The sequence below is a fragment of the Gopherus flavomarginatus genome, chromosome 16, assembly GCF_025201925.1.
Source record: "Gopherus flavomarginatus isolate rGopFla2 chromosome 16, rGopFla2.mat.asm, whole genome shotgun sequence".
Lineage (NCBI taxonomy): Eukaryota > Metazoa > Chordata > Testudines > Testudinidae > Gopherus > Gopherus flavomarginatus.
In genome coordinates, this window is record NC_066632.1 from 3,612,260 (window position 1) to 3,634,074 (window position 21,815).

The following is a 21,815-nucleotide window of genomic DNA, read 5'->3' on the forward strand; positions in this document are numbered from 1 at the left end:
TGCCATCTCCAGCTGCTCTGGGGTCCCCCCTCCCCCTGGATCTCCCCTGGCCCTTCCCTTGTCCTTACTAGGGACCTAGCTGCTTTCTCTGCATGGGAGTTATAAACCGTTCCCATCCCCACACTGCCCCATAGACTCCGGCAGCAGAAATGGGGAACAATCGTCTTGCACCTCCCCAGACACAGCTGCCAGGACTCAGGCCAGGGAAGGGGCATTGGCCTCTCCGTACCCCCAGCTCTGTTGGTGCCCCTCAATCTGCAGCCCCCCCGCCACATGTCTGCCAATGCCCCTCAATCCTGACCTGCAGCCCCTCCCCCTGCTACTCCAGCTCGGGGGGGCATTAGCTTGAGCTGGCACCGATCTTGCTAAAGTGATTGGGCAAGTGTCCCTGGGAGAGGACGGGTGCAGGGGATAGCACGACTGGGCAAACACCCTCCACTGGAGAGCTAAGTAGGCTCAGAGCCCCCTTCCCCTGGGAGTAGGGGCTGGGCTGTGAATTCAGGGGGTGCTGGGACTGGCAGAGGGGGTCTGGATTCCCCTCATCGCACCGGTCTGTGGAAGAAGAGGCAGAAGGTGCCCTGCCAAACACCCCTATTTGTCTGCTTCCTGGGCAACCCGTGCGGGTGGGGGGGAGGGACTGTGCCAGGCATCACTGCTGCCTGCCCCACCCCTGTGGGGAATGCAGGAACTGGGCAGACACCCTCACACACTCCCTACCCTCTGCCGCCTGCTGGCATCTCAGCAATCCCAGGGCTGGTTGGTAGCGCGAGGGGGAGGAGTGGGGCTGGGGGACAGGATCCTGAGGAAACAGGGGTGGAGAGGTTTGACCTTCTCCCTTTCCAGAGCTGGGGATAGAACCCAGGAGTCCTGGCTCCCAGCCCCTCCTGCTCTAACCACTAGTGCTGCCTGCCCTTTCCAGCCAAGGGGGTTAATTGGGGTAATTAACGAGGGCGAGAAGGAATGTCCTTACCGTGTTGTGGATCAGCCAGGTAAAAGGGGATCACTAGCCCCTCCCCAAATGAGGCTTCATCTGCCCTTGTCCGTCTGTCCTGGGGTGCAGATCGATCCCGCCAGTAGCCGAGTCCCATGCTGTAAGGGTGTGTTATTGTGGGAGGGATGATGCAGCTGCCCAGGCCCGTGTGCCAGACAGCCCCCCCACACCCCCAACACTCATGATCCCACCCGTCATGCATTCTCTGCAGCAAATGGCCTCCCAGCAATTGGTGCCAGGAAACATCTGGGTAGAGGGGGAATCCATGGGCAAGGCTGGGAGAGGGGCCTTGGCTGGCAGTGACTGGCCACTTCCTGTCCCCCCACTCTCTGCCAGCATCGGCTCCCCTCCGCCTTCGTAGCTATCCCTGGCTGTGGGATGGGAGTGGGGTCTAGTGGTTAGAGCAGGAGGCTCAGGGCCCTGACCTTGCTCCCTGCTTGAGGCCTGGGTGTGCACAGAGTAGGGGCTGGAGGGGAGTTTGGGACCCTGGGGCTGGATCTGCTGGATCTAACCCGACCCCCCTTTCCCTATGCTTTGCAGACAATAACACAGGCACTAGTCCCCACTCCCCTCCCAGAGCTGGGAATGGAACCCAGGAGTCCTGGCTCCCAGCCTCTCCCCGCTCTAACCGGTAGGCCCACTCCCCTCCCAGAGCTAGGAATGGAACCCAGGAGCCCTGGCTCCCAGCCCCCTGCTCTAACCACTAGATCCCTCTAAAACTTCTCCGTTGTTGACTCATTGTCACTGGGTTTGGCTCCTTCAGCTGATCGTGGGGCAGGGGGAGTGTCAGAGAGGAGCCGGAGCTGGGCAGCCTGTGCCCTGAGATCCCAGCCATGATGGGCATCTCCTGGGGCTGCCACAGCTAGTGCCCCTTGGAACTGTGAGTGACCGACCCAGCTGTTTGTCAGAGCGCCGGGGGGAGCAATGAGAGAGCAGGACACTGCTAACAGATCTGCCTCAGTCCCTGCCTCACAACTGGGAGTCCCTTGCATGAAACAAGTCTGCTGGGTCTCAGCCTAGTGGTTACCCCAAAATAGAACCCAGGAGTCCTGACTCCTAGCCCCATCCCCAACTCTAGATGCCCTCTGCTTATTGGACATTAACCAGGGCCCATGGAGGCTGAGGGCTGAATGGACCATGGAGATCTAACCCCCTGTTTCTCCCCCTACCCCCACCAGGCAGGGCTCAGATAAATTGAGGCGGGGGGGGGGGCTGTGTGCTGTGGTTAAAATTGGCTTAAAACCAACATTGATCCAGCTGATTTTGTTTAAAGGGCTGGTTTCTGAGCTGGGGGGGGGGCAGGGCCGGGGGCTGGAATTGAGGGACATCAGCCCAGCTGTGGGGGGCAGCCTGGGCTCACATAGGCTGTGGGTGGGAGAGCTTGGGGGAGGCCAGAGCTGTAATTGCAGGGGGCTGCAGGTTGGCATTGAGGGCCTCTGGCAGAGCAGGGTGAGGGGACAGGGCTGTTGTCGTCCTGTCACTTTTTACATGAGTGGAAGGTCAGCGAACATTGAGCTGCCCGGTCCTTGATCTGTCCCCGGCCTGGCCCACAGGACCCGCCTGCCGCGCCGTGCCGGGCACTCCGAGCGCATCACCAGCTGGAGCAGCAGCTGGCACCTGCCATGCCGTGTGCCTCGCTCCGAGGGGGCATTCCAGGGAACAGGACCTCCGGGCAAGCAGGTGCCTCCCCTCTGGGGATGGTGCGGCTGGGGGAGGCATTCTGTGTGGGAGAAGCTTGAATTGTATTTATTTTAGAAAGGATGTGTTAATGAGAAAACCCTGAGCTTCTAAGCAGCCACTCCAGTGAAGGACAAGAGAACCCAGGAGTCCAGGCGCCTCCTGTGCTGCTCCAACCACTAGACCCCACTTCCCTTCCAGAGCCAGGACTAGAACCCAAGATTTCTGCACCTGCTCCAGGGGCTGGGAGGTTCTCCTTAGCGTGCCCCCCAGCGGGATGTCTGCAGGCAGCCTGGGCACAAGGTGGCTGGGGAGAGGGGGATGGTGCAGGCAGCCTGGGGCAGGAACGGAGAAGCCAATACTTCCCTTCGAATGAAGCCTAAATAATGAATGGTGCCCGGGCTGCTCCCACCAGAGCCTCCTTGTTCCATCCTGTCCCAGCGATATCACTTAGCACTAGGGTGCTCCAAGCCACGTGCTCCAGGGCCAAACAGGACACAGGGGGTAAGGCTGTGGGGCACCCGCAGAGCTGTGAGCCCAAGCGTGGGCTAGCAGGGGGCTGCGGGTTGGGACTGAGGGGCATCAGCAGAGGTGGGGGTGGGGATGGGCACCACTGGAGGGCTGGGGCTCAGGATTCCCACACACACCCAGGTTTGGTAGCTCAGCTGCTCCAGCCTGGCTGATGGCTTTGACACTGCGACTGCTGCCCATTCACAGGCAGCAACGAGACTATGGCAGAGATTCTGCTGTCTGCCCTGACAAGGCTGGTTTTATGAGGTTACCTAGACATCCCACTGGAGGTTGGGCCCCCTCGTGCCAGGCAATGAGCAGACACCAAGAGGTGCTCAGTTTAAATAGACAAAGGATGGGTGGGGAAATTGAGGCATGGAGCAGGGATGGGACGTGCCTAAGGTCACACTCCAGCTCAATGACAGCTGGGAACAGAACCCAGGAGTCCTGATACCCAGGCCAATTGTCTGCCCACTAGACCATGCTGCTCTGTGACCAAGCGAGCTCTGGTCAAACATCTGGGCACAGAGGGGCCAACTGCAGGGCTGAGCGTGCATTTCAGGCATCCAGTTTTAGCACTTGGGGGAGGGAGGACCAAGCTCTGGGCTTAAGACTGGCCATCGAGGTTGCCATTGGTCCTGCTTGTCTGAGAGCTGGAGCATCCCAGCTGGCCCCAGCGTTAACGGCGAAAGTTCGCAGCTGACACACACATTGTGTGAGGGATAAATAAGAGCACAAGTCAGTGATGCAGCGTGGTCTGCAAGCAAACAAGGCCTTTTAATACAGCCAAGTATAAGTGTATCTGTCTAGGCACAAATCTGATGCAAACCAGAGATACTTAAACAGGGGCATCTCGAGTAGGAGCAGGGAGGTGCTGTTACCTCTGGATCTGGCACTGGTGTGGCTGCTGCTGGGATCCTGTGTTCGGTTCGGGTGCCCACAATGCAAGAAGGATGTTGCTTAATTGGAGAGGGGGTGGGGAAGAACCATGAGAATGATTAGAGATTAGAAATGCCTGATAGTGAGAGACTCAAGGAGCTCAATCGATTTAGTTTAAAAAAGAGAAAGCTAAGGGGTGACTTGGTCCCAGTCTATATGTGCCTTCATAAGGGACAAATATTTAACAAGGGGCTCGCCAGTCTAGCAGGGAGGTCCCACACGATCCAACAGCTGGGAGCTGAAGCAGACAAATTCAGTCTGGAAATGCAGCGTAAACTTTTACCACTGAGTAATTAACCACTGGAACTGTTTGCCGAGGGTCATGGTGGATTTGCCAGCACTGGTGATTTTTAAATCGAGACGAGATGTGTTTCTAAAAGCTCTGCTCTAGGAATTATTTTGGGGCCGTTCTCTGGCCTGTGTTAGCCAGGAGGACAGACTAGAGGGTCACAACAGTCCCTTCTGGACAGGTGGGCACCCGCTGTAAGTCAGGCGAGCAGAACGTGCTGCCTTGTTGAGCGTAGAGAGGAACCCCCGAGCCGGCCCAGCTCACAGCCTGAGCAGACACTAACTGAACTGTTCTGTCGGACCTAAAGCGATCCCACGGAATGGAAGGCACTGGGAAAAGGGGCAATATTAAAGATGGCGGGGTTCTCCCGAAATCCAGGGGCTGGTGGGTAAAGAGGGGGAGATCACACAGTGTCACGGACCCCTTAGCCCATTCCCCTGAGTCAGCAAACCCAAAGGCCCTGGGGGAGGAAGCGAAGAGGGAATGAAATGTTCCTGGCCCAGGATTCCAGGTGCTGAGGGATTAGGTAGGGGACACCAAGGTTTGGGGGTCTGTGCCATATGGCTAGGAGGCCCAGATTTTGGCTGGCCCCATGTCCTATTCCCTGCCCCCTGAGCCAGCCAGGCCTCTGCCCTGGGGCCAGATTGGAACTGGCACCCCTGAGAGGGGAAAGGCCCCATTTCCCATTCCCTGCCCTCTGATCCAGCCAGCCCCCGGCCCTGGGGGCAGATTGGAACTGGTACCCCAGAGGGGAAAGGCCCCATCTCCCATTACCTGACCCTGAGCTGGCCAGCCCTCAAGACCCGCTTTGTTTCTTTTACTGAATGTTGGGGCCCAGATTCACATAGCGCAGCCGTGAAGGGCCTGGTGTTCCCCAGATGCTGTGCTGACACTGGGTTTGGTCTCGGGCTCTGGGAGAGGTCTGGAGGCTAGCTGTTTGAGCGGGGAGTGGGTGTGCTAGGTCAGGTGAGCAGGGCCGGCTCCAGGGATTTTGCCGCCCCAAGCAGCCAAAAAAAAAAAGCCGTGATTGTGATCTGCAGCAATTCAGCGGGAGGTCCTTTGCTCCGAGCGGGAGTGAGGGACCCTCCGCCGAATTGCCGCCGAATAGCTGGACCTGCCGCCCCTCTCTGGAGTGGCTGCCACAAGCACCTGCTTGCTAAGCTGGTGCCTGGAGCCGGCCCTGCAGGTGAGAAGAGGCCCTGTCACCTGAATTGGGCTGACAGCCAGGCCGGCTGGTGGGTCCGGTGCTGCGGATCCTTCCTCAAGGCTGATGCCAGCGAACGCCTGTTTGCCCTGGCTGCGGTAACTCCTCTCTTCTCCTCATCTTACCCTGCCTGCCTTCCAGGCAGCTTAACCAGCCTTGTCCCATGGCTCCCCTAGGTACCACCCTCATCCCCAATTCACCCAGGGGTGAGCTGAGGGCGGATGGGGAGAGACTGCCCCCAGGGAAGGACCCGGGAGTCCTGCCCAGCTCTGAGCTAATCGCGGAAGCCTGTCTAGGCAGCGAGTGTTCCTGGTCCCCAGCCCTATGGCAAAGACACTGTCCGCCCACACGTTTCTCCTGCCCCCAAGACTGGTCCTTTGTTAAGGGAGCCAGGCCCTCTGTAGGGCAAAGGTTAAAGGGCGCCCTGGCCCATCTGTGCCAGCAGCCTGAGCCGTGGGCCGAGCAGACCCATTACCCACCCCAGAGAGTGAGGCACAGGAGCTGGGCCAACCATAGATCTCACTGCTAGCCCTGGAGGGGGAAGTCCCAGGCACCCAGAACCAAGGGCACTTGACCAGTCTGCTGCTGTAACCTCTAGCCCCCACTTCCCTCCCAGAGCTCAGAATAGAACCCAGGAGTCCTGGCTCGCAGCCCCCTTTCACTCTAACCCCTAGCCCCACTCCCCTCTGAGAGCTCAGAATAGAACCCAGGAGTCCTGGTTCGTAGCCCCCCTTCACTCTAACCCCTAGCCCCCACTGCTCTCCCAGAGCTCAGAATAGAACCCAGGAGTCCTGGCTTGCAGCCTCCCTTCACTCTAACCACTAGCCCCCACTCCCCTCCCCTCCCAGAGCTCAGAATAGAACGCAGGAGTCCTGGCTTGCAGCCCCCCTTCACTCTAACCCCTAGCCCCCACTGCTCTCTCAGAGCTCAGAATAGAACCCAGGAGTCCTGGCTTGCAGCCCCCCTTCACTCTAACCAGTAGACCCCACTCCTCTCCCTGAGCTGGGGTGGAACCCAGGAGTCCTGGCTCACAGCCCCCCTGCTCTAACCACTAGTCTCCACTCCGCTCCCAGAGCTCAGAATAGAACCCAGGCGTCCTGGCTCGCAGCCCCCCTTCACTCTAGCCAGTAGACCCCACTCCTCTCCCTGAGCTGGAGTGGAACCCAGGTGTCCTGGCTGTCCTTCCCTGAGCACGGTACCTCTCATCTCCGCATTGATCTAAGCTCTGGGTCCTAGCACATTGAGGGCTTTGGGGATCATGCCTAAACTGTGGCATGGGCCTGGATGACACTGCCCACAGTGCACCCTGTAGGTGGGGGGCGGGCACACTGGTGGGTGTAATAGTACATGCTATTGCCCCCCACCCCCCAGCCCCAGGGTACTGTACCCACCGGGCTCCTCTCGCCTGGTATCCAGCTCAGTTCTCCACCCTTCCAGCGCTGGCAGGTGGGGCAGGGTCCCTCCAGCCCCTCTTGGGAGTGGGGGTTGAAAAGCAGGCCCCTTTGGGGAGGCCTGGAGGATGGGGCAGCCCCATCTTCTGCCCTTCTCCCACTGCCGGGGCCGGGAAGCATGTGCCACACTGCACTGAGGATGAGGATGCCAAGGGAGATTCTTTGGTTGGGGAAGGAGCTAAGAGAGAGGGGGAGGGGAGCAGGCCCAAGGCATGTGCCAGGCACTGGTGCTTAGTGGGGCAGTGGGGGGGGGGTGCCTCTGCACTGCCCAGAGTGAGCGAGTGGAGAGAGAGACACACCAGGTGGCTCTTGGCACTGCCCACTCAACATGCTGCTGCCCTGGCTAAGTCACTCAGCTCTGCACTAGGCAGAGAGAGGAGACAGCAGGGACTAGTAGTTAGAGTAGGATACTGGGAGGCAGGACTGCTGGTTCTTGTACTGGCTAGTGGGGTCTAGTGCTTAGAGCCAGGTGTGGGGAGGAGCTGGGTGTCAGAACCCTGGGCAAGTTTATTTTGTGTCTCGGTGCCTCAGTTTCCCCATTAATGAAGGAGAGGGAGTGACACCTGCTCACCTTTGCAGAGTGATTTCTGACGTTGCCATGTTGACAAAAGTGAAATATGGTGATCAAGGTATTGCTGTCATTTACCATATACCTGGGAGGGATAATACCTGGGGGGAGAATGTATGGACACACTCTAAAGAAATCTGCTCTAGGGAGAGAGGTTGGTCCTAGGATCCGAGAGAGACCAGGCGGGCGAGGGAAACCTTTTACTGCCCCAACTTCTGGTGAGGAGAGAAACAAGCTTTCCAGCTACACAGAGCTCCTCTTCAGATCTTATGTGATAGATGCAGATATCTCCGTCTGTGTGGATCTGGTTTAGAAATAGAACATTGTATAAACTCAGAGGGAAAGAAGATATTGATTTGTGACATTAACTAGAAAGAAAACCTTGCCTGATACATACTAGGATGCAGATTTCTGTACACGCGCAGGGCTGTTTCTCAGGTAACTTTTTCTAATATGGTCAAAATAATCAACATATTCTTTCCCTTTGAGTTTTTTAAAGGACTCGCCGGATAGTTTTATGCGGTTTTGGCCTGTTTTACATGTCCAGACCCCACAGAACGCCCTTCTGTCTTAGCTCATAGATCTATAATCCGGTACAGTGTTTCCCCTCATTGTCTAATACATCAGATTCATTTGCTGCTTCTTATTTCGATTTTTTTCCCATGTAAAATGCTACAGACATGTTGGCAAGCTGGGAATAAAAATTCCTCCGAGGAGAGAATGTAAACACTTCGATCCACTTAGAGAAAATATACTCGTTTTGTCAGCCAGAAACATATAGGTTCAAATGTGGCAGTGTAAGCGCAAACCCCTCTTTGATCATTGTAAAATCCAATTGTTCTCTTCCGGAGAAAAATCGAAGCTAGTTTCCTCTTCTTTTCTCTGACATGTTTACGATGCAAACTGCAATTTTTGTTTTGAGAAATTGTCTGTCAAAATATTATCCAAATCCACTACTCAAAATCCAATCCAATTTGTAGCTTGATGCAGAAATGTTTCCAAATAAATAGAACGATTGCCATCCAAATCTCTCCTTTTGTTTAGTTTGTTGATTATAGATTTGTTTTAAAAAAAAATCGCACCCTATAGGGGAAAAATGCAATTTCGTTTCTAAAATCAACCAAAATGTCAAGATCTAGTTCAGGTCATGAAATATAATACCTGCATTATTAATAAATCTCCTTCAGAAATAACATGCAACTTTCGCCCCTTGTTTAGGGCTGAAAGACATTTTTTCTAGATGCACAGAGAAATCTCTGAATCAGCAAATGAAGAAAATTAATATCTCTCTCTCTGTCTTTCTCTCTCTCCCTGTTATTTAGAAACAAGTTGATTTTAGTGGTGCGAAAAAAAACCAGGAAAGTTTGAAGTGTGAAAAGATCTACCAAAGCTTTCCTGGGCAGGAAACAAAATGCAATGAGTTGTGTTTGAATGGCTGAGATTCGTTAGCTTCTCGGTTTCAAACTTGTTAGGAGGATCAGTTTATAGTTTTCCATCTATTAAACCAATCTAATTTCTTTCTGTTGAGTATTTTAAGTAAAACTGAAGATCCATCCCGTACATAACACGCGTCAGTTTCAAGTCTCTGTAGTTTGTAATCTTTAGAAAAACAACGAAAGCCTACCCCGCAGAATGAAGTTGATTGTGTATTGGTTTGTGCTGATATTAAAGGAATCAATCTACGAGGACTGGGGGCAGCTTTTCCCCATCTCGCAGGGGGTTTGTTATGCTGCTGACTTTTGTTTATTGGGTTTGATTGCCAACGCCAGCAAACACTTCTTACTTATATATCACGTTTAAGATTAAAACCACAGCGCTCCAGGACTGCAGTGCTGGTTCGAGCTGGATTTGCGATCTGCGCTTCCGCAGCTGTTAATTTTCGAAGTTCTCCAACGCCCGCAATTGTGCGGGTCAAACACTTTTTAGCTAAAGGGGAGTGAAACTTCCATGTGAATTTAGTGCAACTCGAACAGCTCGAGCATCGGAGCTCCGAGGTACAGACATCTCCGCGGCGTTTAGATTCACCGCAGGCAGACGGGGATCGCCACAAATTGCGAGCAGTTTCATCTTTAAAAATCAGAATTCCCTAGGAAGATGTAGGGGTTGGAAGCGACAGACCCCGCAGAGATCCCGAGCTAGGAAGGCGTTTCCCTGACGCAAGCTTCCAAAATAGCTCGCTCTGTCCCGTCCAGGGAGTAACCTCTTTCGAGTCTCTCGCTTTAGCTTTGCGCCTATTCTGAAAAAAACAGGCAAACCGATTTTCAGACCAAAGGAGTGCGAGGTTTGGAGGCAGTTTTCAGGTTTTTTAATTCTTCTTTTCGCGCCCCTTCAGAGCTGTCCAAGCCCCAAAACTGTGGAAAGAGGCTAAACCTATTTCTAGTCATTTCATTTACCCCTCTCAAAAATAGGGAACATCGAGTTTGTGGAGGGGGGGAGTTTGGAGGGGGGGACACGTGAACAGTATATTGTCACATTTGGCAAAATGTTTTCTTATCAGAAAACTCTACGTTGTATTCTTCCAGCCGATCAAAGAAACATACAGATCTGCAGGCGTGCATGAGGCAAGCCTGCATCGCATGTGATTATGTGAAAGCAGATCAGCTTATGCCTAGATGCTTATGCAGCGCTGCTTTGCAAATTTCAGCTCAAGACTGTTTCCTATCAACAATAGAATCTGCTTCCTTTATCTGGGAGCTGTTTAAAAATATTTTGGGAGCAGCAAAGCAGAGCCTTATTTGCAATAATTAGTATTATTAAGGCTGACACCAAACTACTACCAAGCTGCCTACTTAACTTGGGAAAGTTAGAATGTCAAGATGGATTAGGATCTTCATGGCAATTTAATTAGAAACTCAAACAAATTGGGGAAAATGCAAACAGCCATTTGTAAACTGCTTCTGAGGATAAACACAGGATGTATCAGAACAAGGGAAAGGTTTGTTTTAAATAAAGGTTATTATCCCGCTGGGTGACATGTAATAAAATGCCTTTAAACAGCAGATTCAACCTGTTATTATATAGTGGAGCAATTCTTCCCCTCTGACTGCTGCAGGCCCCAGTCACGGGAAGGACCCGCCTGGGTATTTGTACATTGCGTTGGCCCAAAGAACGCACTTTGAGGTTGCAGTAAATGAAGGTGAAATCTGCGTGGTCGCTGCATGTTTCAATGGGGCGACCAGGGCACTTTGGCAGTTAGCCCGAAGTTGGTGACACCTCTGATCTTGAGACAACTTCCCAGGGGAGAGGTTTTACCAAAAGTTTAAATTACTCCCCCCCACACACACACACCGAGTGGTTTTTAAAAAATCCACCGCTTCCCAGAACTGTTTCCTCGTGTGTTTTTTAAAGTGCTCTTTGCAAAGTGAATTGTTTCAAATCAAGTCTTTTCACTCTTTGGACATAATGCGCCCACCCTTTGCCCCCCCAAAAATATGTCTAGCTGCGGGGGTTCTTCTACAAGGCAGGCCCCCACCCAAATGCAGCCGAGATATTTGCTTTTGCTTACTGAAAACTCAGCTCGGAGTGGAGCCGAATTTTCCCAGCCTCCTTCCCAAATAAGCTACAAGTCTCTTCTGCCATTTTGCAGAAGTCATTGGGCGCCCTATTTGGTAGCTCTGTGAGCAAGTCCGATTTTGTATCCTGGGGGGAGTTTTTACAGCAGGTTGCCCCCCCTCCGAAGAGCTTTGGTAAATACCCTGTCACTGCAGAGAGAACCCTTCCAAACAAGCCAGCCCTGCAGAGATACATGCGCGTTTGGGGAAGGCAGCATGTAGGCTGGATGCAGCCTGACAGGTATTCGGAGACGGGATAAACTCGGCTGCTGCTTGATAACCCAATGTCTCCTTTCCCTCTTCTTGCAAAAGAGAAAACAGCTCGAGCCGTGCCCCCGCCCCCGCCCCGGTGACTCAGTAGCGAGCCGCTGAACTAGCGAATGCTGCTCCCGGCGCGGCAGGTGACTAGCCGGGCTAGAGACAGGTAAAGGGCCTTGCTACCACCTGTTGGAGCAGACACCCCGCTGGCCGCGGGCTAGCTCCGGAGAGTCCCGCCAGGCCGCTGGTGTCTCGGGAAAACTGGCCCGCGTGGATGTGGGTGGCGGGGGGGCTGCAGCTCTGCGCGCCTGGCCGGGTTTCTGCCCCGGCACGGTGCAGCTAGGAACCGGGGCTGTTGTCCCCGCGCCTCTGAATACACCGGGGGGGGGGGTTCAGGACTTCGCCTCTTTGCCCAGGGGGCTCGGACCAGCTAGCTCAGCTGGTTGCGTGGGTAGCTGGTGCCCAGGTTTTCAGGCGGGGAGAGACTGGAGCGAGTGTCGGATCTGCTGGGCGGCGGGGAGCGAAGCCGAGTTCAAAACGCTGCTGGGCTCGAAGGAGGGAAACGCGCCGGGTCACACCTGGGTTCCCCTCCTGGCTGGGGGGGGGGGGTAGTAAGAAATCAGCTGCCCCCATCCAGCGGGGGGTGACTCTCTCTAGACACATTGGAAAGATTTGTCTCTGACCCCCCCGCCGCAGGAAATAAAATGACCCCACTCCCGCTTTCTAATGGACAAAAAAGACAATAATTGTATTAACCCCCCGCATCCCGGCGCTCAGGGCCCGATCCCCCCGCCCCCCGATTGCAATAGTGCGGGATCGGGCCTGGCTGGGGACGGGGGGCACAGTGCGGAGTCCCCCCCCGGCCCCTTTTCCTTCTCTCTCCTCTGCTGCCTGCCCCCCTCGCGCCCCCCCCACCTCTCCTGGGGCTAACCCCCCCCAAGTGCCCGGCTCTTACTTCACTCACGGCCACAGCTCGGGCTCCGGCTCGCCCCAAAGCAGGGTGCTGGGCCAGCGCCTGGCCTCCCCCCCCTCCCCCGGGCCCCCCAGCCGCTCCAGAGACCCGAATAAAGCGCCCCAAACCCGGGGGGGGGAACAGCCACCAGCAACCCCCCTCCCAGCTCTGCCAGCTCGGCAGCAAAGTTCCTGCAGGGCTTCACTTGCCCAGACTTTCCTCTCCCCCCCGGTCCCTCCCCCCCCGCCGCTGCACCGCTCGAGCTGGAAGGGTTGCAAAACCGGGCGGCACAGAAGGTGGCATTTCTCCAGGCTGTGCAGGCCAATCTCCTTCCAACTTGAGCGAGACGTTAGAGTAAAAAAGGATCCAGCCGAGGAGGAAGGAGCGAGAGCCCGAGAAGCGCCGGTCGCGATTTTCCTCCCAGCGCCAGGCGAACCCCCCCTCCCCCCAATTTGTTTTTCCTCTGTTTTTTTCCCTTCCCTCCTTCCCGGGCCGATCGGGAACCGCGCGAGGCTCGCTCGCTCCTCTCGCCTTGGCCGAGGCGTCTCCTGCTTCCGCTGCAAGAAGTCGAAGGGTTTGTGGAAACTCGAGAGCAGTTTTTTTCCCCCCGTCTGGCTGGTTTGGGGGCTTTTTTTTGCTTTGTTTTGGTTTGTTTTGTTTTTTAGAGAGAGGGGAAAATGGGTTTCTGATGTTTGGCCAGTTTCCCTGCACCATAATGGTACGTGCCATGAGAATCAATAATTTCCTCTTATTAATACTTTCCCTTCCAAAGCAGCGAACAAGAGCGCTTTGTATTCCGCACCTCGAACCTCTGCCTGGGCATTTTGCTGCTGCTTGTACTTTACAAACTCCAGGGAGGGAAGGGGGGGGGGGTAGAGATGGTGTCTTGACCGTGAATGTGATTTACAAAACCGAGATGAGGGTGATGGGCACAGCCAGACCCTTGCACAAGGGGCAGGGGTTGGGAGGAGAAACCAGCCAGAGAGAAATGGCCAACTTACTGTCAAGGATTTTGCTTTGCAACTTTGGGGGTTTCCAGCTCCTGGCTTTAAAAATGCAACCAGTTGAGTCCCCTTGTCCCCTTAAGATGAATTTCTTTAAAAAAAATGTCACCACACAAGAATTATTCTGAAACAACATCAAAATAACCCCCCTCCCTTAAAAAACCAACCACCACCAATGGTCAGGTCAAATCTGGGTAGATGTTTCAGTAGACAGAATAATGTAATATCGTAACAGTAAATGTCTTACTTGTCTTGAATGAGCCGTGTGGCTGGCGGATGAGCGTGTGGAAAGATCATATATGAGATTACAGGACATTGTGTGTGTGTGTGTGTGTGTGTAGGACAGTTGCTTGTGCTTCATAACAAACAAAAGTGCTAATATGTTTCCAAGCTGCTTTCTAAAGGGCAGCTTGACACCCCCAAAACACAAAGCTGTGCGGTGAGGAGATCAAATGCTTGTAGAGGCTACGCAGAGAAGAGGAGATTTGGCTGGAAAGAGAATTGTACTAAATTGACCCTACCCTGTCCTGACTTGGGAGTCAACAGGACACCCGCTGATTTTCTAGGGCATTGGTGAGTGTATGTATGTGGTGTATTTTCTTCAGCGGGCGTTGTGCTGTAGTGAGTCTGATTTTTCAGCAAGTGAGAGCCCTTTCCGGGGATAAACACAGTGGCCTGGTCAGTTGAAATAAGACAGAGGTTATATTTAAAGCCTGTACTAAAGAGTTATCAAGTAATAGCCGCCCCCCCCTTCTTTTGAATGAGAAAACCTCTCTTACCAGTGAGAAAACCTCTAATTAACAGTATTTGCAGCTCTAGGGAAAGGGTTTGAATTTCATTTTTAGCACTATTTAAAAAAATTAGTTTTCCTTTTTTGGGTGTGCTAAGGCCACACACACCCTTGTGAAAATAAATAAACGAAGAGAACACAATTAAGCAATATTTTTATACAGGGGTGAGTGAGATAAAGTCCAGAGCACTTGGTATAAAGCCAAGTTTTATTCCAGTGTGTGGATTTGTTTTTTTATTTCTCCCCAATGAGATAAAAAGCAAATGAAATTTAGGGAGGACACGCACACAAAAAAAAGGGGGTGGAGAAGAAAAACAGCCACCCGCAATTTATTTACCTCTTGATTTGCTTTATTAGTATTTTGGGCTGATGGAATGTGGATGATCAGCGAAGAGGGTCTGGCTGTGTGTGGATGGAAGAAAGTAACCAATTGCTATAGGAAAATCCACCCGGTATGCAAATTCCAAAAGAAAATCGGCTCACACACCTGAAAAGCAGTGGCCAGAAATCCACGTTCTTTTTGCAAGGGGAATATTTTAGCCAGAACTGGAACAAAGCCTTTATTTATTGCAGTGACAGGGGCAGGACTTCTTATTTGTGAAGGGTCACTGCCACGTTGCCAGTTCCTTTTCTGAACTGTAGATTGCAAAAAAAGCCTTTTGCCCCAGGTGCTGTGGGCTTGGAGAGAGGTTACACCTCATAAGCGACTATGGGCCATTTTGGGGAAGGCAGCAGGAAAAGTCGCCTTGGTCTGTTTTATGGCAAACTAGTGCTGCAGCGGTACTTAAAAAAAAACCCACAATCAGATTGCAACAGTTTTAATCCATGTCTTCCCGCTCATCGGTGCAACCCTGTTTTGTTTGTTTATTTGATTGCTAGGCAGTGAGGAGGGGAAGAAATTGATAATGGCTTTCCTGCCTGTCTCGCAAAGGAGAAAAAAAATGGGGTGGGGGGGATTTGAAAATACCAACAGCTGAATTCAATCTTGGCTTTGCTGTGTTTAAAATAGTGAACTTCCTTCTCCATTGAATTGAAGATTGAGCAGAGATATTGTCCATACAGCTTGGCTGAGGAAGCAGTTTACTGCAGTGTATCTGTATTATTAGTTGGATTATTATATGTATTCAGTCGCTCCAAAGGTGCCATCTGAGATTGGTTCCCTTTTGTGCTAGGGACTGTACAGATGGCTAGGGACAGTTTACAAGAGAAAATTCCTTCTTCCTGTAAGGATGTGTGCATGTGCTTAATGTGACGTGCTTGTCCTGAGCAGAGAGTTAATGCTCATGTGTTGGACAGGATCAGGGCCTAATGAACAAAACAGACAAAGCATGGTTCAGAAGAAGGGAAACTGAGGCCCAGAGAAATTCAGTGATTTGCCCAGGGTCACCCAGGAACTGTGAATTCAATCAGAAGGTCCTGTGTTCCAGTGCCTTATCCTGCAATCTATAGATATAGATATATAAAGCAAACCAAAAGCTACCTCGTTTGAGACACTGAGTTTTGGCATATTAATTTCATTTCATATGGCAGATAGAGAACAAATTTAAAAAAAGCAAATACAAAGTAAGCAGATGCACCTCTTTTTCTTATATCTTGATAAACCTATGGATGATTTTTTGCAAAGCTGCTTTCTTTTGTAGCTACGTGAATTTTAGCTCATACTGGGAAAGGAGGCCGGGGTGGGGGGGAATGCCTTGATGCAGCTGAAGGAAAACAGTTGCAGGTGTGTGAAATAATTCATATCCATTCAGATATCTCTCCTTTAGCAAACAATTTTTAATTTTTTTTTTGTGGTCCATCTTGCAGTAAAGCCCAGCACATTGTGGGGGAGGGGGTGCGCATGGAGAGGTATGTGTTAATTTGAACATAATCCATTGATATTAACGAACAAATGGACTGAACTCTCATAAACCCTTTGCAGATTGCATCGGTGGAATAGGACTGGCTGTTTGGAAATCTTGGCTTAGAGGGAAGATCTGGCCTAGAGTGATCGTTGGCTAATTGGCAGGAAGCTGAGGTGTTGGTCACAGTAACAAAGTTTCTGAAAAGTCACCAAGAAGAACATTTTCAAAAGGGCCTGGATGACTTAAGAGGCTAAATCCTACTGGCTTTCATTGACCTTCAGGCTGCTGAGGGCCAGACTTTCGAAGGTATTCTGGTGCGTAGAGACACAGACGGGCAGCTACACGAGAGTCTCAGTATTTGGGAGGGTCTGGGGCTAGTTGCTTATCTGCATTGGGAGGTGCTTAAATACATTTGGAATCTGGCCCTTCGCAGCACAAGTTACATTGGAAGCCAATAGCATTTAGGGTTCTAAGAGCAAGCAGAGAGCCCCAGCATGGCCGCGGTGACTTGGGCTTGCAGGGTTTGGGTTGGGGGAAGGATAAAAATGGCAGTGAAGACGTTGTTTGGGCTCTGGGACCCTGCAAGTGGGGAGGGTCTCAGAGCCGGGACTCCAGGCCAAGCCCAAACATCTACATGGCAATTTTTTGCCTTGCAGCCTGAGTCAATTGACCTGGGCTCTGAGATTCGGTGCCGCAGGTTTTTATTACAGTGTAGACGTACTCCTAGGTGCTTTTGAACATGTTACACCAAATGGCTTGAGGCCCAGATGAAATCACAGGGTCAGATTCTCCTCTCTCTTCATGCGGGGTGGTTAGGGTGACCAGATGTCCCGATTTTATAGGGACAGTCCCGATATTTGGGGCTTTTTCTTATATAGGCTCCTATTCCCCCCCATCTCCGTCTCGATTTTTCACACTTGCTGTCTGGTCTCCCTAGGAGTGGCCTCACAGCAGACAGTGGGGCTTGGTCGATAACCTGAGAGGATGAGGTTTGGCCTTTTTTTTTTTGGGAGGGGTTTGGCGGCTGTTGCTTTGTGGTGGCCTCTCTCCGTGCAACCGTGGTCACGAGCTGCTGTAGCCAGAGGTGGATCAGGGGCTCGAGGGCCTGGTTGCTGTTGATTGTCATGTTGCCATTCCCCTTGGTTCTGATGAATCTTGTATGGGTTAATCCTGTGACTGTGCGCTTGGCCTGCATGTTACATTTTGCACCAGGCTCTTGGGGAGATTGGTGCAAACATGAGAGCATTGGGTCATGTCAAGTGACAGACAACCATTAGAAACCGGGGCCCAGATCCAACACATTATTTAGGCTCCTAATGTCCCCTGAAAGCAATCAGAGGAAATCAGTAGAATTTAGGAGCCTAAATACCTTGGTGAATCTGGGTGTGGGCTGCTAGAAGTGAAACTCTAATTTTACAGCAGTGACACCATCGCGGTTCACTAAGGCAGTAAACAACTATGCCTTGTTGGTCTATTAAACGCCCGATGCTGTACCTGTTACTGGTGTAAAAGCCTTTCCTGAGTCCCCTTTCACTTTGCTGACGTTGCTCAGGGGAGTGAAGTTTGCAAGTTGAATTAACGAAAGGGGCCAATCCTGCAGTCCTCGCTTGGGCAAAGCTCCCGCCGACATACCTGACGCAAGCATCTCGGGCCAGTAACTAGCCTGCTACTCGTAGTGTCCTGTCTCAAGGGCTAAGCAGAACTGGCTTACGGCAGCGCTGAATGCAGCAAAACTTGGTTTAGAGCAGAGTCTGGGCTGGGAGGAGCTGCCAAAATTGACTGCGGATTCAGGCCGCTTGTGTGTTCAGATCCCGGGGCCTGTGCTGCAGTGAGTTACCCAGTGAGATGTGAAATTAACCACGGCCTGCTCCCTCCTTGAGCATGATGGAGGACTTGTTTGCTGGGGGTAGAGCTGATCCGTGCAGGGGGGGAAAGGCAGCTCTGCGTCACCGCTTGGTGCTCGGAAGCCAAGATTTCTTATTTTAAAACTGGAACATCTGAATTCAACCAACGCTATTAAAAACAAGCTGAATATTGCATTCAGATCTGGAGGGAGGGAGAGGTTTCTTAGAGATGAGGTGGGGGGGATGGAAGCAATTCCAAGGAGCCGAATCTAAACGGAGATGAGATTTTGCTCTCTGCAAAGTAACTTTTGCTGCCTCCCGAACTCTTGCCTGGCTCTACCTTAGAAGCATATGCAAGCCCGGTTTATTTTGACAGAAGTCTCTTTCTGTGAGCTGCCTGGATTCACACACACACAAAAAAGTGACACTCCCCCCCCCCCCCCGCCTTTCCCCTGTTGGCAAGTGTTCGTGTGAATCTGACTGGAGCAAAGTTCAATAGGCTGCGTCAGTTGCAAAACAGTGTTGCCTCTAATGGAGGGCGGGGTGGGGGGTGGATTTTAAACAGATTTGGCGAAAAAGAATGTATATGTCTATAATCCAAAAAAAGCTTGAAAACACCTAGAAATGTGGGTATGTGGGAGTTGTAAAATTCCAAATACCCTGCAATTTTATGTATTTTTTTAGCAAAAAAAAGGTGCCTTTTTAAAGGGGGGGGAATAGGCACATTTGTATAACACAGCTCCAGCTTCTTAGATCATGAAACGTGTCAGACTAGATGATCAGAAGAGCCTTCAAATCCATGGCGGGCATTAGTGTCTCGAAGGTGAAAGATCTCAGCCTGGGGAGAACTACATTTAAGCTACATTTGTAAAATCCATGTTTAAGGACTGAAACAAAACCTGTCTGATTTTTTCCCCTCTCCCAAAGAAGCTGGATGCTCAGCAGCTCGCACAGATTTCTGTGAGATTTGGAGGTGCTCAACCCTTCTGAGAAGCAGGTCCAGTTTGGGTCTTGAGCCTGGAAGTACTTTCTCATGCATGCAAAATTACTCAAGCAAGAGCCCTTCCGGTGCAGAATATTGGCTGAACGGCTAATCATGCACAAGGGGGCTGAAAGCAGAGGAAGGGGGTCTGGGAGTAGGGCTCTTGCTTAGAAATTGTGAAAGGTGGGTTCAAATCCCTGCCCTGCTGTCAGCTTCCTGTGTGACCTTGGCAAGTTGCTTAACTGCTTTGTGCCTCGGTTCCCCCATCTGTAACATGGGGATAATAGTCCTGCCTCACCCTCCAGGGAGGCTGGAGGATAAATACATTAAAGAGTCTGATACACTTTGAGATCTACAGCTGACAAGTTTCTCTAAGAGCCAGGACTTATTGTAGGGCGAACGAGGGATTGCAACCTGCAGCTGGGTTTGGGTTCTCTTGCTTTGAATGGTTTTTTAGCCTCAAAAATTCCAGATGTGTGACTCAAGTTGTTAAGCCAAGATGGGAAGATTTGTCCCCTCAAATCTGGGGACAGTTCAGTCTAGGGCCTCACGCTCCGCTCATTAGAAAGGCAGGAGCCATCTGCAGAAGGTGGCTTTGGCACACCGTTCACACCCAGCCAGGGCCCAAGGGGATTTTAAAATCGAGGCCAGGGTGGGCGGAAATCTGTCTGTCGATGGAGAATGTTGGGATTTCGGATCTCAGTGTCTGGCGGTGAAGGCTTCCACTGTGAGCGCTCGGCTGTGATTTTCAGTGGCCCCTTCCCTTCTGCCTGTTGTGAAATTATTTGGCTCCTGGTCTCAGTTTTTAAGACAAACGTTCATGTTGCTGCTTCGTGGCTTTCGGCGCTCCCTGCGTGGATAGAGGAACAGGCCTGCGTGTGTGTGCACTGCTCCAGCAAACTCCTAGCATTCCTTCCACATAAAGCGATCCCAGTCGACTTCCTGCACCTCCCGATCTTAGGCCTTTGATTAGCTTCTGTTCTGTTCTATTTCGTTTTTTATACCATGCTCATCGCCATCACTTGTATGGGCCAGCATTGGAAAGGCTAAGGCACCCTGCAACATCGGGGCTGCCATCCCACACCCCCAGCCTCCTTATCAACAATTGGCCAAGTTATTTCCCCTTTTCTGGCTGGCCTGACATTTTCTCCATCCAGTCCTGCCCTTGCGAGGGAAAAACTGTTGTGAGGGATGGGGACTTATCCTCTAATAATACATTATCCCCAAGATTTCGTTTGGAGAAGTCACATTTTGTTTTACTCCGGTAAATGGTGCAGAACACCTGCTTTTGTTTCTCCCCAGAGGTGGCTGCATTTCAGTAGTTGTTGAAGATCTATATAATTTGTGTCACTTTTGCCAAATTCTTCGATTCGAGGGGAGGGGGGAATCAGAAAAAAGGAAAACATTTCCATTTTTCATCCTGCAATGGCTTTTCCTTTCAAAAGCGTCTTGAATTTTATTAAAAACACAATTCAAAATTGTTTTAAAGCGATTGAAATTGAAATGAACCATTTGGATGGTGTTGAAACAAAATGCTTTGTTTGACCTGAAATTAGATCTTTTCCCCCCTGTGCATCTCGATTTGTTGAACATTTTAAAAAATGTTCATTTTCAGTCTGCCCCGAAACTCTTCCCCCCCCACCCCGACTTTGCCAATGAACCGGCAAATATGTGGTTCACCCTGCTCTGTTGTAAATGTCAGTTGTTACGAACCTCCTCACAGAGTATCCAGAGACCTCCTGAACTAGATGCTGCCTTCGAAGACCCTTCAATCCAGCAGACAAAGGCTTAGCCAGATGCAACGGCTGGAATTTGAAGCGAGACACGGTCAGACTGGGAATAGGAGGCAGATTTTTAACAGAGAGAGGAATCAACCATTGGCGCAACTGGCAAGTTACGCGCTGGATTCTCCATCGCTTTAAGTGGGGATAAGACGTCTTTCTAAATGGCAAGCTCTAATTCGGCCAGGATTTATGGCCTTGCTACAGCAGTTGGTGTGTGGGATCCTGTGACCTGCGCAAGGCGGGTGTCGGGGACAGAGGATCAGAGAGAACTGTCCCTTCTGGCTGTAAACATCCATGAACTAGATACAATTTCTCTGTGCTTGTGGGTGGTTGGTTGGTTTTTTCATTTTTTTTTTTTAGCTACTTTTTAGAAGACAAAATTACAATATGTTACCCAAGCGAACACTCATATTTAATTTTTTTCTCCCATGTTACTAAGTAACATTTCTTAAGTGATTGAAACCAGAACTAAAAAAAACAAAACAAAACTAATTTAGTCATTCTCAGGAGACCTGGGCTGGGTTCATTCAATCCCTCTCCATCCAGCTCTTGGCGCTCTCATTATCGTAGTATGTGTCGTATAAGCGGCAGCGTGATCCAATGAGTGTTATAATGGGAGTCAAGAGAGCTGACATCTGTTCCTGGCGCTGCCACTGGCCTGCCGGGTGCCTCAGTTTCACCATCTGTAAAATGGGGGAGAAGGCTACTGCCCTTGTTTGTACAGCAATGTGAGATCTGCTAATGAAAACTGCCGTGGAAAATCTAGGGGTGGTGATGGTTGTTGTTGTTGTTATTTGATTCTTCTTCCCCATTTACCAGTGTAGCCGATTCTGGTGCTTTGACGGAAAAAAAAACTCTCACTTAAAATCCTTTGCTGGAAGCCCCATCTCCTGGCATCTTGAAATTTTGGTAGAATCTTGGCTTTCATTTACAAAAGTGAAATTAACATAAAATGAGAGATTTTTTTTTTTAAAAAACCCCACCATTTCTAGCCCTAGTGATTGTGGAGAAAATCTTGAAAACGTGACCCCAAAGGCTTAATAAAAATCAAAAGGAAAATTGTTATTCTTTTAAAACATTTCATGATTTTAAAACCCAGCTCCCAGTTTTTTAGGGCAGGGGCTGCCTCCAGATTTATGCAGTGTTTATTCTCCGTAGGGGCCAGCGTCTGGTCATT

At 51.2% G+C, this 21,815-nt stretch overlaps 1 protein-coding gene and 1 long non-coding RNA gene across 8 annotated transcripts in view; one reads left to right on the plus strand and one right to left on the minus strand.

Annotated features, from left to right (window-relative positions):
- The window catches only part of NFIX (nuclear factor I X), a 219,537-nt gene that overhangs the window by 44,518 nt on the left and 153,204 nt on the right, over window positions 1-21,815 (plus strand). Inside the window, exon 1 of one of the 6 annotated variants that reach the window (XM_050925426.1) lies at window positions 11,349-11,421. The exons of 1 other annotated variant lie outside the window; for it this stretch is intronic. Coding sequence is in view for 1 of the 5 variants with exons in the window: in XM_050925421.1 (XP_050781378.1) it covers window positions 13,079-13,108 (30 nt within the window). In the remaining 4 variants the exon portion in view is untranslated. Of the gene's footprint in view, window positions 1-11,348; window positions 11,422-12,728; window positions 13,109-13,877; window positions 13,968-21,815 lie in introns of those variants that run through there. 4 more of the 6 variants (XM_050925421.1, XM_050925422.1, XM_050925427.1 and 1 more) reach the window with 4 other exon arrangements.
- LOC127035495 (uncharacterized) overlaps window positions 1-21,815 on the minus strand; it is a 167,614-nt gene that overhangs the window by 31,395 nt on the left and 114,404 nt on the right. The window lies entirely within an intron of this gene.